Source organism: Corylus avellana, chromosome ca2 (assembly GCF_901000735.1).
Source record: "Corylus avellana chromosome ca2, CavTom2PMs-1.0".
Classification (NCBI taxonomy): domain Eukaryota; kingdom Viridiplantae; phylum Streptophyta; class Magnoliopsida; order Fagales; family Betulaceae; genus Corylus; species Corylus avellana.
The window spans coordinates 19,132,007-19,148,078 of record NC_081542.1 but is presented as its reverse complement, the minus strand read 5'-3'; the positions used below and the strand labels follow the sequence as shown (position 1 = coordinate 19,148,078).

Genomic DNA, 16,072 nt, shown 5'->3' with positions numbered 1-16,072 from the left:
AGGTGGTAGTAATTGGGCAGTAGGGGTAGTCAGGGGAGTGTGTAGAATAGGTACTTGTGCTGGGGAAGGCAAGGTGATTGGGGGTGAGGTCTGAACAGTATTAGAGTCAGAATTATTCATAGAGTAAAAATGAGAATGATCAAGAACAATACCTGTAGGGGAAGGATCTGATCCGTTAGGGGATGAAGATGCTGCTCTATTCTGTGCAGGGAACACCAATTCATCAAAAATAACATGTCTAGAGACATATACACGATTGGAGATGGGATCAAGGCACTTGTAACCCTTTTGGTGGGTACAATATCCAAGGAAGATGCATTGTTTGCTTATGAATTCCAATTTATGTTTGGCATAGGGTCTTAAGAGAGGATAACAAGCACAACCAAAAGTTTTTAAAAAGGTGTAGTCTGGCTCCTTATTGTAGAGTTTGGTGAAAGGACTTGAATTTTGGAGAGTAGGGGTAGGCAATCTATTGATGAGATACACGGCAGTACTGACAGCTTCAACCCAGTATTTAGAAGAAAGGTGGGATTGAGCTAGGAGATTAAGACCAGATTCAATGATATGCCTATGTTTTCTTTCTAAAACTCCATTTTGTTGAGATGTATGTGGACATGTGACTCGATGAAGAACACCATGTGTTGACAGAAATTTAGTAAAGTTATGAGAGGTGTATTCACCACCCCCATCTGTTTGAAGTTGTTTAATTTTAAGGGAAAATAAATTTTCTATCAAGCACTTGAATTTAACAAAGGTTTCAAAAACATCTGATTTGAGGTTTAGAGGAAATAGCCAGGTGTATCTAGAGAAATCATCAATAAAGATAACATAACATTTGCTTCCATTGATTGAAGATAAAGGAGAAATCCATACATCACTATGAATAAGCTCCAATGGAGCAGTGGTAATACGACTTGACTCAATAAAGGGTAATTTTTTTGCTCTTTCCTAATTGACATGAAACACAAATAAATTGACTCGACTTAACTGAAGACACAGGAAGGTAGTAGTTGTGAAGCAGATGCTGCAAGATTTGATGACTTGGATGCCCTAAGCGGTTGTGCCAAACTGAAGAAGACACCCTGATCCCAATTTGCGCAGTAAATGCTCTGACTTTATTTTTGGTGAAGTGTTGTAGCCTTAATGGGTAGAGACCATCTTCACTTGCACCTTGTAGGAGGATCTTCCCTGTGAGGTTGTCCTTAATCAAGAAATATGTATCAGTTAGTTTAAAATGGCAATTATTGTCACGACAAAATTTATTTATTGAAAGTAAATTTGTTGTAGCATCAGGACAATGTAAGATATTTTTAAGATGTAGGAGTTGATTTGAGCGAAGAAAAGAGGAAGAGCCAGTGTGGGAGATACCAAGTCCATTACCATTACCTACTGCTACTGTCTCATTACCCTGATATGGTTGCTGCAGAGTTAGATTTTTCAAGTCATTAGTGATGTGAGTATTGGCTCCACTGTCAGCAAGCCATTCATCTTCATCTTGTAGATCGTTGGATTGGGAAACCATTGCAGCAAGTTCAGATGGTGGATGTCATCCTTGGAATGAATAATCCATGCGATGAAAGCAGTCCAATGCTTGATGATTGGAGCGGCCACATATCTGACAAAGAGGTTTGTTGGATGAGAGGATGCCAGGTTGAGAATTTCTCCTTGTAGTGTAGTTATTTCTCCTTGGAGTGTAGTTGTTGGGAGAATTGCTTCCAGTAATAGTTTTTCCTTCGGAGAAAGCAGGGGTTGGGAGTATACCAGGAGATCCGTTGAAAGTCTTCTTTGAGGGATAGGAATTTCTGTAATTGGAGAAATGTTTCCTTTGGTTGTTGAATCTCTGTTTGTAACCTGGCTTCTGAGCAGTCATGGCAAAGGATTGTGGTTCATCAATGGCAGCCTGATGTTCAAGGAGTTGCTCGTGTCCAAGTAATTCAGACTGAAATTCTTCAAGAGACATAGTGGTATTCTTTGTTATCATGGAGTAGGTCATGACAAAAGAATTGTAGGTGGAGCTTAATCCACCAATGATGTAGGATACAAGGTCATCATCGGTGATGGGGCTGCCGGCGATAGCTAGCTGGTCAGCCAAGGATTTTGCACTTCGAATAAAGGTAACACTTGGATTATTACCTTGTCTGAGAGTCTGAAGTTGGCGTCTCAATTGAGTGACGTGAGACCTTGATGGAGAAGCATAACGAGTGGCAAGGGTTTTCCATACTTGATTGGAGGTTTTACACCCATAAATAGTAGGCACAAGTGGAGCAGTTAAGGTTGCAATGAACCAACTGAGAATACATTGGTCTTTCTTTTCCCAAAGAATATATTTTGGATTTGGGACATCAGGAGTAGTTTTGTCCGGAGAAGATGGAATAAGCTTTGGTGGGCATGGCTCAGAGCCATCAACAATGCCCATCAAGCCGTTAGTTTTGAGGATGGGCTTAAATTGAAATACCCATCCGAGATAGTTGCTGTCATCGAGCTTGGATTGACAGAGATGCGCAATGTTTGGCATTGTGAAGGATAGAGCAGCGTCGCTGGATTGCGTCATGAGTGCAGTATCAAGGACACGGCAAGGAGATGCGGCTATGGTCTGGTGCGGCAAGGAGAAGAACAGCAATGAGGCTGTAATTTGGTGCAACAAGAAGAAAGAAAGTAGGTGCGGCAATCTGGTGCAGTGCGGCAATGTTGGTGCAGTACAGCAGGTGCGGCAAGAGAAAAGGTGATCTGAGGGCAGCAAGAAGAGCTGCGAATTTGCCTGGAGAAGAAGCTGATTCCGTTGAAGAAGGCCCACAAATTTGAGAGGGTCAAGGATCTTATTGAGAGGGGTATGAACCGTAAGACTCTGATACCATGAAAGAAAGCAAAGAAAATTGCTTTTGGCGGAATGAAGTCTCAGCTTCGTTCTCATTGTATATATAGGCAAAGAGTTACAATTGTAATCAAGTTTGACAAACCCAAACTTGATACAAACTAGGAGACCTAATTCAATACAAATAAGTAAAACAAATACAACTAGAACACTAAAGAGAAAAGATAAGAACAACTATAAGGATAATACTAAAAGATAAGAACAACTATAAAACAGACTCTATTGGTTCCTTAACAGTAATGTCCCAGCTTATCGAACCCTGCTTGCATTGCCTGTCTCAAACTTCTTTTGCATTGCGTTTACTTGATGCTCCGAATCTGTGATCACAAATGTGGTCATTGCCTCATTTTTTTTTCTTTGTTATCTAAATCTCAAGGAAGTTTCAATTTCTTCTTACAGGTCCGTATAGTTGTGGATAATCCAGATCTAGAAAATGTAAACTCTGCTACCCTCCTCCTTCTGCCACCAAAATTCACTGAGGTTTGCTTCGTTTTCAACCCTTGACCTCTCTAGAACTACTAGAATTTGTTAAGTAATTATATATTCATGCAGGAAGATCTGTATGCCAAAATATGTAGCCTCTCATATATGGGTGATTTGCGTATGCTTTTTGCAGAGGACAAAAATAAGGTAATGGTTGACATAGCTCAAATAGATCTTCAGAGTGAAACTGCTTCTAGCCTTTCAGGCATTAACATCTTTATGCTTGCTTGCTACTTTGCATCTATTGGATCTGTTGGAATTATATGTTGCTCTGATTTGGCTGAGATTAATTAATAATTGGCCAAACTTATTGACTATTTTTAGTGAATAATTTTTTTGCTATAAGTTTATACAAGAAGATATGCTTGTGGAAGACATTATACAGTTCTCACAACAGGAACCAGAAGTTCCTTAAGTGCTAGTTTTTAACCTCCAGTTCATAATTACTTGTTTTTCCATTGTAACTGCTTAGTGGATGTCTTACTATTTTTTTCAAAGTCAATTTCTATTTTTATATCAGAGACGTTAATACAAGTTACATCTGGTATGGCATTTCTATGGCCCAATAGGAGACATTGTTTACCAACATGTCTTTTGTTCTTACCAGTTGTTCATTAATATAATTTTCCCAGGTGAAGAAGATTGTACAAGGGCAATTTGATTTATTCCTGTCCAGGTATAAGTCATTTCTTTAAGAGTATGAGGCTATAGACTTGTTGAGACTCACGTCATATGGAACTAGCCAAACAAATATTTCCCAGGTCTGCTTAGATCCTAAAGTTATCATTTTAAAGATGATTCAGTATACTATCTTTGATTTTTTAGGTTCTGTGCTAGAGAGACCTCAATGTTCTAACCTCATATCCTGCTTAATGAATCAAATATGTTTGGGGCCTTGAATCAAGTTATAAAGATGATTCAAATATGCCTTTTTACCTCTTAGAACAGGATTGTGGCTTATCATAGCTCGCCATCTTGTTAATACCCTTCCTACAATGGTCAGAAGCCAAATAGGCATGAAGCTGGGAGAGAAGAAAAAGCTGAGTGACTCTGGTATGAACTTCAACTTATCTTCGGAGGATTTATGGTAAAGAGTAGTTTGTGAAGAAGCAAATAGATTCCATAGTTTTATCACTACACATCTACACTCATCCCAACTTTGTGTACTCAATTTTACTGGGAAAAACATGATTTGGGTCATTCATTTTCAAACATCCATTTGGATGTTGGATGACAAGCAAATGGTGTTACCATGTTACATTTAATTAGACGAAAGTTTCAATAATTATGCCAAAGTTGAGTTGATAATAACATCTTTTTGAAAAACTGAAGGTCAAGTTATACATGAAGTTTTGATTGACTAGAGAGATGAGGCTGCAAAATGCATGCTGAAGGTTCTGAGGCAAAAGGTCATGGTTTCAAGTGCAAGGCATGCTGTCTCTGGGCTACTGACCGCTGGTGGTGTAAATGCTGTTAGACATCTTGCTAACAAAATGTGCAAGGCTTGGAAATCCTTGAGATGAGACTTCACCTCTATTTTTTGATAATATATATATATATATATATAACACAGTTTTGAACTGGTACTAGTTCTGGCATGCTAACTTGTTTGGGAAGCTAAGATTTTCCAACTCAAATTAAAATTTTTTCTAAATTCATGTTTGGCAATTTTTTAAACTCAATTCAACTCAACTCAAAAAATTTCAACTTAACTCAAAAATTTTCATCCCAATTAATAAAAATTATAAATAAAGATTGAAAAAATAAATAAATAAATTTAGGATAGCCGAAACACCCCAGGTAGTGGCTGGGCCACCCCAAGCCCAACTGGGGTGGTCAGACCACCCCTTAATATTTTATTATTTTTTTAAACTTATTATTATTATTATTTTAATTAAATTTAAAATATATAGAATATTTTATTATTATTTCTATCAATGGGACATATGTTTCATTTATGGCCTTAGAGAGATCCTAATTATTAATTAGATATTCTCCAATCCAAAATGGACCTGAGAAAATCCTCTACCGTGTTTGACCCACATTCCTTCGTGGGCCATAGGTCGAATAATGAAGGTTGTTGATAGAGGACAATTTTCAATCATATTTGCTTTAACAAAAGGGACATATATAGCGATTCTGAGATCATATGGGGACATAATTAATGGCGTTGGAAAGCTAATTTAGAGGGTTACAAAGTCATATTTCATTAAGTTTTTCTAATTCAAATGTTTACTGAGTTAAAATAGACCGTAAAAAGAAAATTGAAAAGCCGTACAAAATTGCTCGTATGTTGTTTATGTTTGAACAAGCTTTAAAATGAGTTGACAAAATAGCTCGTTCAATAACTCATATGAAGTTGGGTTCGAATGAGTTATTCATAGATGCACTCGTTTAAAGTTGGGTTAGAACGAGCTGCTGTGTGAATTGACAATTCATGTAAGAATACGAGGAAACTATAGTTAGGTTCGAAAGAGCCTCTTACACATTCAGACAAGCTCCAATAAATTTTTGTAAACAAACTTTTATTTGAGCGCTTTCTTAGGTTCAGGAGTCTAGGTAGTATAAATATATGTAATGGCTATCTATAGCCTTAATTTATTATGTTATTTTGACCAGTTATCAATGAAAAACACTTTTAAGAGTGGTTTTCTTTTCTATCCACATTAAATCCTAGATTGATTATTAGTTTTAAGAAGAGTTGTGATTCTTATCTTGTTTGTCTTGGCAAACTAATCATGACAAGCTGCATTAATTGGTATCAAAGTCAAGTTGCACTGCATCAATTATTTAATTGTTGATGGAGATCTTGTGGGCTCCACAACAAAAAAATTCGTCCAAAGCGCGTTAACTAGCAGAGCAGGAACGTTAGTAATTAGTACTCTTAACTATCGGCAAATATTACTAACGTTCCTGCTCTACTAGTTAACGCACTTTGGACGAATTTTTTTGTTGTGGAGCCCACAAGATCTCCATCAACAATTAAATAATTAATGCAGTGCAACTTGACTTTGATACCAATTAATGCAGCTTGTCGTGATTAGTTTGCCAAGACAAACAAGATAAGAATCACAACTTTTCTTAAAACTAATAATCAATCTAGGATTTAATGTGGATAGAAAAGAAAATCACTCTTAAAAGTGTTTTTCATTGATAACTGGTCAAAATAACATAATAAATTAAGGCTATAGATAGCCATTACATATATTTATACTACCTAGACTCCTGAAACCTAAGAAAACGCTTAAATAAAAGTTTGTTCACAAAAATTTATTGGAGCTTGTCTGAACGTGTAAGAGGCTCTTTCGAACCTAACTATGGTTTCCTCGTATTCTAAGCCAACTTTAAACGAGTGCATCTATGAATAACTCATTCGAACCCAACTTCATATGAGTTATTGAACGAGCTATTTTGTCAACTCGTTTTAAAGCTTGTTCAAACATAAACAACAGACGAGCAATTTTGTACGGCTTTTCAATTTTCTTTTTACGGTCTATTTTAACTCAGTAAACATTTGAATTAGAAAAACTTAATGAAATATGACTTTGTAACCCTCTAAATTAGCTTTCCAACGCCATTAATTATGTCCCCATATGATGTCAGAATCGCTATTTATGTCCCTTTTGTTAAAGCAAATATGATTGAAAATTGTCCTCTATCAACAACCTTCATTATTCGACCTATGGCCCACGAAGGAATGTGGGTCAAACACGGTAGAGGATTTTCTCCGGTCCATTTTAAATTGGAGAATATCCAATTAATAATTAGGATCTCTCTAGGGCCATAAATGAAACATATGTCCCATTGATAGAAATAATAATAAAATATTCTATATATTTTAAATTTAATTAAAAAAATAATAATAAGAAGTTTAAAAAAATAATAAAATATTAAGGGATGGTCGGACCACCCCAGTTGGGCTTGGGGTGGCCCAGCTACCACCTGGGGTGTTTCTGCTACCCTAAATTTATTTATTTATTTTTTCAATCTTTATTTATAATTTTTATTAATTGAGATGAAAATTTTTGAGTTAAGTTGAAATTTTTTGAGTTGAGTTGAATTGAGTTTAAAAAATTGCCAAACATGAATTTAGAAAAAATTTCAGTTTGAGTTGAAAAATCTTGCTTCCCAAACAAGGCCTAAACCTTTGATTTACACTCTAAGCCTATTCCTTTGTGGCTGCCCCCTGCAAACTTTATAATGGAGTTATGATATTGTGGTCACCGTCAGCATGAGATTGCACCCCAACAAGTCCACATGGGCTTGCCTGGATGCACTGATCAACTTGTGTGTCAAAGAAATAGTGCATTTGTTAAATAAAGAGTAATGCTATTTTTTACACTATTTTACACCGGTTTATATGATATGTTTTAAGTAGCTTTTATGTCTACATTTGAACAAAAACAAAAAGAAAATCACTTAAAACATATCATGTAAGTTAGTGTGAAATGAATGTGATAAATGAGTGTGAAGAGTAGTATTACTCATTGTTAAAATAATCATGAGATTGGATGAAAGGGATCGATTTGATTGGTCAAAAAGTAAGTTTTGTATGGATATGTATGGAAATCTGTATTTTCTCCTATTTTAATAAAGGTTGAATTCTAGGGTATTCCTTGCCAAATTATGCTTTCTTTATTAGTCCTCTTGGAAACAAATTATTTGAGTGGGAACTATATATATATATATATATATATATATATTTGATGTTGGGGAACCTCTTTAAAGTGGGGCTCTTCGGACTCACCTCTGCAGAGTAAACTCCAGTTTCGTGCACCGCACCTTTGAAAGTTTTCCTACACAGAACTAGTTAAATCGCTAGCTTTTCATTAGAGAGTGTGGCCTCAAGAGATTATTTGCACCCATGAGGTGTTGAACTTTGAACTTTGAAGGGAGCAAATCCTCAAGGCCTCCACCACTTTAGCCAACCCTTGAAATTTATGAGGCTGAGATGATAACCCACCTTGACTCTCTTATTATTTTTTTCTTCCCAAAAGCAACTCTTTTACGTCAATATGCCACGTAGCATTGAAATTAGAGGCTCCCATGGATGCAATGACTTTTTGGATCTGCACTATTTTGAGCTGGAATCTTTGAATTTTTTTTTTGCGAATTTCTTCCAATGGAATCATTATATGGGGTCCTTGTTGACTTACCAGCAAGCATGTGGGAGCATGAGGCAGATTTTTCTTGCAATGGATAAGGGTTGTGAATGTGGATTGTGGGATGGCAGCCCATAACAACGCCACCAACCAGGGTGCCCACGTTAGCATTTTCCTTTGCTCACGTGAGAAGGCAAACGGGCATCTACCTGTTCGAACAAGTGCTCTTGCTCACATGAGAAGGCAAACGGGCATCTACCTATTCGAACAAGTGCTCGGATAAGGTACAATAATCTGCTCGTATTGCATGCATTATAGGTCACTAGACAGGGAACAAAAGCTTTTCTTAATTGCTACCAAACGGTCAAAAAATCTGCAAAAGGACCTATTGGCACTCCAACAGCCCATACCTTAAAATTACTTTACAACTGGAATATAAAAATATCTTAACTCTTTCGATAAAAAAGAAGAAATTAGAACACAATCGTTGAAATCTTCACAGCACAAAGCAAGTTGCCTTTCTATAAGTCCAATTACAGTTTTTCCAAAAGATTCGGCATCTTGTCTGCCGTGCCTGGTTGAAAACAAGATCCTATCTTGTCAGCATTGTCAATTCCAAGTCAAACATTGTGCATGGGACTTGCAACCACACATTCATTGTCAATTATTGAGGAAAATATATGAAAAAATTCACAATTCCACACAAATAAAACCACACTTGGTGAGATATGAAGGTTATATAACAGCACCAATCTTCCTATCTTTTTTCATCAGTGTCTACATTGCCCTTTAGTATTGGCAGAGAATACAAGGGAAAAACAATAACATGGGTTCTGTGGGAGAATCGGGTGATGATGTCCAACCAAGAAATTATTGGAGATGTAGCAAACAAGATTTCTTCCCAGAAGAATCCTTCCAAAACTGGAGCACATATCGATTTGCGCTATCGCAAATAGGGCTTCGGTTCAAAGATCGTCTCCTACGCAGATCAAATGATGCCGAGGAGATTGGAGAACTTCGTAAACAGAGCGAAAACGATATGAAACGATGCCTGACGTGGTGGGATCTCACCTGGTTTGGATTTGGCTCAGTCATTGGTGCTGGTATCTTTGTGCTCACTGGGCAAGAAGCGCATGATCATGCTGGACCAGCCATTGTTTTGTCCTATGTTGCTTCCGGTGTTTCAGCAATGCTCTCTGTCTTCTGCTACACAGAATTTGCAATAGAAGTCCCAGTTGCAGGAGGGTCATTTGCTTACTTAAGAATTGAATTAGGCGACTTTGCAGCTTTTATAACAGCTGCAAACATACTTCTTGAGAGCATTGTTGGAACTGCAGCAGTTGCCAGAGCATGGACTTCTTACTTTACAAGTCTACTGAACCGCCAACGAAACTCATTACGCATCCACACAAACCTCGCCGAAGGGTTTAATCTCCTGGATCCAATAGCTGTCACAGTCCTGGCAATTGCCGCAGCAATCGCAATGATCAGCACAAGGAAAACATCATACTTAAACTGGATAGCATCTGCAATTAACACGATAGTAATTTTATTTGTGATAATTGCAGGATTCGCTCACGCTGACACATCAAATTTGAAACCCTTTTTGCCTTATGGAGCTAAAGGAATCTTTCAGGCTGCCGCAATTGTCTACTTTGCTTATGGTGGATTTGATAACATCGCCACCATGGCTGAAGAAACCAAAAATCCATCAAGAGACATACCATTAGGATTGCTTGGATCAATGTCCATCATCACTGTGATATATTGCTTAATGGCACTTTCACTGGCCATGATGCAGAAGTATACAGAAATAGATCGGGATGCAGCATATTCTGTAGCATTTCAGAGTGTGGGCATGAAATGGGCAAAGTACCTGGTAGCTCTTGGCGCCCTGAAGGGAATGACCACTGTTCTTCTGGTAGGGGCACTAGGACAGGCACGATATACTACTCATATTGCACGAGCCCACATGATTCCACCATGGTTTGCGCTTGTCCATCCAAAGACAGGAACCCCCATAAATGCTACACTCTTGATTACCATTTCAAGTGCCTGTATTGCTTTCTTCTCAAGCTTGGATGTCTTGGCTGGCCTGTTATCAGTGAGTACACTCTTTGTCTTTATGATGATGGCAGTTGCACTTCTTGTGAGGAGATACTATGTTACAGAAATCACCCCGCGAATTCACCTCCTGAAGTTAGTTATCTTCTTGCTGATCATCATTGCCTCCTCAATGGCAACTGCAGCTTTCTGGGGACTAAATCCTGATGGTTGGCTTGGATACACTATCACGGTTCCTCTTTGGTTCTTGGGGACAGCAGGAATTGCAATGTTTCTGCCTCAACAGAGGACGCCAAAAGTTTGGGGGGTTCCACTTGTCCCTTGGCTTCCATCCTTATCAATTGCAACAAATATCTTTCTCATGGGATCTTTGGGTTCTCAGTCATTTATTAGATTTGGAATCTGTAGCATTGTAATGCTAATATACTATGTATTCTTTGGTCTCCATGCAACTTATGATATGGCTCACCAGCAAGAAAAGCTGAAATCCCTGAATGATGATGACAAACCAGGGCCTTAAAATTACTGTATTTCTTTACCCTTCAGTCTGCCAATCCTTAATAAAATTTCCTTCCCACTTGTGTTTCATATTAAGATGCTCGAAGAGCCTGAAAATAGTGATTGGAAGTCCAGAAAGAATTATTCTCAATGAAGGTTTTGACGGAGCTTAACCGCTCTTCCTTAGCACAAGCATTAAGCAATAATAATTTCTGCAATTCTTTTCCTTTTCTTCTATAACCATACAGTAGGAGGAAAGAGAGAACTCAAAAGACACATCACTAATTTAATATTAAAAATTTAAGCGAGACTCTTGCCCAATTTCATTGCCTCTTCAGTCTTTCCCTTCCTAAACAACCCGCTAACAAGGGCTGAATAAACATACCCATTTGCACAATGCCTTCTCTCCTCCATAGAGATCAGCACATGAGCCCCATCAACAGCTCTTCCTTGCTTGCAAGCCCATTGATGAGTGTTCCATATGTGACATCGTTAGGCACACATTTACTCGATACCATTCTATCCAAAAGACTCACTGCCTTCTCCAATTTGCCCTTGAGGCACAAACCATGGATGAGGGTGTTATAAGTCACTTCATTAGGAACACACCCTTTGAGAAACATATTATCAACGAGCTTTGCAGCACGTGCCAATTCACCCTTCTTGCACATCGCATTGATCAACACGTTAAATGTTGCAGCACTCGGGAAACACCCCTCAATTTGCATCTCATCCAACAGTGAAACTGCCTCGTCAATCCTATTCTCCCTGCACAACCCATCCATCAATGTACTAAACGTGAACACATCAGGAATGCATTCCTAACCAGCATTTCTCTAAACATCTCAACTGCTCTATTAACCAATCGCAACTTACACAAAGCTGTTATAACCAAATTGAAAGGAAGCACATTGGGTGAAATATTCTCATTCCCACTACCCACAATATGCGAATGAAACTCTAATGCCCGAGAAAAACAACCTTCTTGTATAATAACATTATGCAGAGTTAAACGACCTCACAGTCCTCCTACATTGAAACTCACACACCATTCTATCAAAAAAGTCAACAGCTTTTTCTAGTAAATGCGCTTTCCCATAAGCTCTAAACATAACAACAAAACTTTTCTCAATAAACCTACGGTTTTCGTGTTTCATTCGATCTAAAATCTTCTCTAACGGCCGAAAATCACCAGAGTCGGCATAGTTCTCAATGAGTGAATAGAAAGTGGAATCACCCAACTTGTAAGAACCCAATTTGGGACTCGACTTGAAGATTTCATTAGGTATTGGGGGCTCAGTTTCACGACAATTTTCAGTTTCAGAGGCTTTGTTTGATGCAACGGTTAGAACTGAAAAGTGAGAGTGAGAGTGAAGCAGAGCAGGGAACTTACATGGGATTGAAGAGACGCCCAGCTTGAGGACTCTCCTGATAGAGTCTTTTAAGATACGTGTATTAGCATTTGCATAAACCACATAAAAAATTAAAACAAAAAAAAAAAAGGAATATAATGGATAATCCAAATTATATGCAAAATTTAGAATTTCTTCAAGAGATCGATAACAAAAAGATAATTGCATATACATACATGCACTGCTTCTATTACTTCTATCCAAAATTTCTACGTTTTGATTTTTTTTTTTTTTTTTTAAATAAAATAAATACTCTGAAGTTCCAAAATCTTTTTTATGTTTTCCTCCAATCAATTGAACAATTATAAAATTTCCATTGTGGGGTAACTGTTTCGAACACCAATTACTGAAAATCAAAATTTCAGTCCAAAGCTCTCAGCAATCGAAAGGGTTCTGACCATGGAAAATTCAGCAAGTCAGTAATTCACATTACAAATTATAGATGATCAATCAAAATTTTCAATTGAGCACTCAATTTCAACTTGAAAAAGAAAAGCGCTAAACCCCAGAAGCTGATAAAGTGTAATACACACTAATTAATGTTCAGGGTGAGAATACTTCAAGAGAACAGAGAGAACAATCAAATGGGTCAAAGAAACAATGGTGGAAGAACAGCAAAAGGAACAAAAAGAAAAATTTGAAGAAGTGGATCATGGTGAGTTACCAGTGGGAGTGATGGGCTCTTCAGGAACAGAAATTCCACGACATGACTTTATTGGGTATATGAAAATTGGTGAGACTTTGGCTGCCATTCTCTCTTGAGTACTGGGTGTTCTTGTGTGTGTTTTGCTGATGATATATATTACACAGCCAAGTGCCAACTGCTGTGCACATGGCAAAAGGGTCAAAAAAAGGTGGGGAAAAAAAACAAAAAAACAAAGAAGAAACCAAATCATTAGATTTTTTATCACCAAAAAAAAAAATAATAAATAATCATTTTTATTAAAAAAAAATGATGTTATTCAGCATACTTTAATGGTTTATGAGAGGAGTAAGTAATTTTCACTAGTCATTATCAAAGAATCAATAAGTTTCGAATATCTCGGCAAGAAATTTATCATGTAGTTGCTAGTTTTTATCAAATTGCTATAACTTCAGGAGTCATAACTTTCCTATCGCAATTTCCATCACTGGATACCCCCTTTATTCTTGATCTATCAGTGGTTGCAAGCTAAATATTCTTTCTCCTTACCTTCTCTTTTATGTAATCCATAAGCAGATAAGCTAATGGACTACGAAAAAAAACAAAAAAAAAAAATTAGAATCAGGAAAGTGGGGTTGTTAACAAAAAGCAGAGATGATATGGAAGTTTTATGTAATGAAAATAGATCCCCTCCATGGACTAAGCCTCATAAAAAAATTCCATTTAAACCACCGTAGCACTTTCAAAGTCGAACCGGGTCGAGTGCAAACTAAATCTGATACAAACGAGGCTCCACATTTATATACGCCATGATCACGCAATTAGCCTGCCACAAGAGATGCAAGAGTGGAAGAGGCTGGTTGTGCTAAACGATGATTGATCTTTTAAAGGACTATTCAATTGAAGATCAACGATGGGCGTACTTTGGGCTGCTATAAATTGTTTCATCTCCAGGCGAACATTACCTAATTGTGAAGGAGGATGACTTAATGAATCTCAACTATGTTTGTTTTGCTCCGTCCTCCCTCCAAAGAAAAGAACAGCATTTTCCAAATTCTACCAAAAAAAAAAAAAAAAAAGCCATTTATGATAAAATATTTTTGCAGATGTTGGTCAATTTGTCCATTGTGTGGACCTAGAAATGATGCTTCTGTGCAACAGCATAACTAAAGGTGTAGTTGAAAAATAAATGAATTCTATCATTTTTTATTTTATACTATCCTTAATGATTTGTATAAAGTTGTCCAGCACTAATTTCTTGTCAAATGCTAGTACTCCGTTTGGTAAAGGGTTTTGGAGTTTGAATGATTTGATAACTGTAGAAAAAATTGATTGATGTAAAAAAAAAGAGAGTAAGAATATATATATATATATTGAAAAAAGTGAAAAAGTAAGAATGTTTGGTACGGAAAAATGAAATTTTTTTATTTTGTAGTGATTTGTTTATTTGTTTGAGAATAATAAAAATGATTGATGTAATGTAAAAAGTAAGAACGTTGAAAAAATGAAAAAAAATAAGATGAATAGTATTGAAACGAAATCGTTTACCAAACGTGGCCTAGCACATGAGTACCAATAGACCATCTCACTCACATGTGGTGTGACAAATTGCTGTAAATCCCTCCTTAAGACATATATCAAATTTCTAGATAGAAATTTGATGAAAATCCTATGAAGCCTATAAAGCCTCCAAAAAGCAGAACAAAACAAAAAAGTTAGGTTTTAATTTGCTTAATATGCGTTTTTGCATGAGAAGTTAGGTATACATAGCAAGTGCATGTAAGTTCGATTTTATAATGAACTTTTAGTATGATAAGAAAATATTAAAAATTGAGTATGTTTGTCAATATGTTTAGTTTTGAAGTATTTTTTATTTCCTCCAAAATGTTATGATGTGACATATATATATATATATATATGTGTGTGTGTTTTAAATTGTTTGTTAATGTCTTTTATCTTGTATTGATAACAAAAAAACAAAGTCTATCCTTGAAGCACATAACCTCATGTTTGCAAATAGTACTCCGTAGCCTATTTATTCATACTTATCTAGAAATTCACAAAACTTTTAGAATACTAGTTCAACATTCTCAAAACTCCCGCGATCTATCGGAAGAATAGTAATATTGTTTTTTATACTTTTGCTACTATTTATTTATTTATTATTAAGTGATTAATATAAAAATGTATTATTTACTGTTGGCCATTATTTTATTTTTTTTCCCTTATTTACTGTTGCAGATGAAATATTGCTGCCATATTACAGTAAGAAAATTTCATTGCATGGAATTTAAATCCTTTACTCATTGAACGATATATATATATATATATATATATATATATATATATATAATTTTGGATTCTTTTTTATGGTTCCCCAAATGTGAGCCCACACTTGACGGAGGAACATGGAACATCGCAACTAGAAGTGTCTGCTCAATCAAGCGGATCTTCTCAGCCTTCTCAACAACAGTTGGGGTGTACTACTGTATGTACATCAGCGCATGCCAGAAGAGGTAAAACTATTGTACAGACCGTGGAGAAGGCAATTGCAGTCATGGAGGCTAACAAGAGAAAAATGAAGAAGTCAGATTGGCAAAAATATTAGACTCCAAGGAAACGGATTACTATAGAGATAATTGATCATTGTGGATGTGTGTATATATATAATGCTACAATTTGGTCGTTTTGGATGTATAATATGTATATGGGTAATGGTAGACACATTTACCTTGTAGCCGTTACAATTTGGTGATTTTGGATGTGTAATATATATTTGGTTTATGTTTAGACACATTTACCTTGTGTGTAAAACCATTGTAATTTGTGATAGAAAATTGAACTTATCAAATTGTATCATGAACAAACTCTTAACTACAATTGTACAAGGAAAACACCAATTACACCAGGACTAGGTGTAAACACTGCTTTATAGAATACAAGCAATGCAATTCGGTTGAAATAGGTAAATGTACAAACAATTGAAACTCATCAAATT

General features: G+C 36.5%; 1 protein-coding gene and 1 pseudogene across 1 annotated transcript; both read left to right on the top strand.

Moving 5' to 3' along the window:
* LOC132169247 (uncharacterized) overlaps positions 1 to 4,878 on the top strand; it is an 11,167-nt pseudogene extending 6,289 nt beyond the window's left edge.
* A 4,162-nt stretch (positions 4,879 to 9,040) lies between these two features.
* Positions 9,041 to 11,100, top strand: LOC132170232 (cationic amino acid transporter 5-like). The gene has a single exon (XM_059581131.1). It carries the CDS (start codon positions 9,284 to 9,286, stop codon positions 11,039 to 11,041), a length of 1,758 nt encoding a protein of 585 aa, XP_059437114.1. The 5' UTR covers positions 9,041 to 9,283; the 3' UTR covers positions 11,042 to 11,100.
* Positions 11,101 to 16,072: the final 4,972 nt, after the last annotated feature.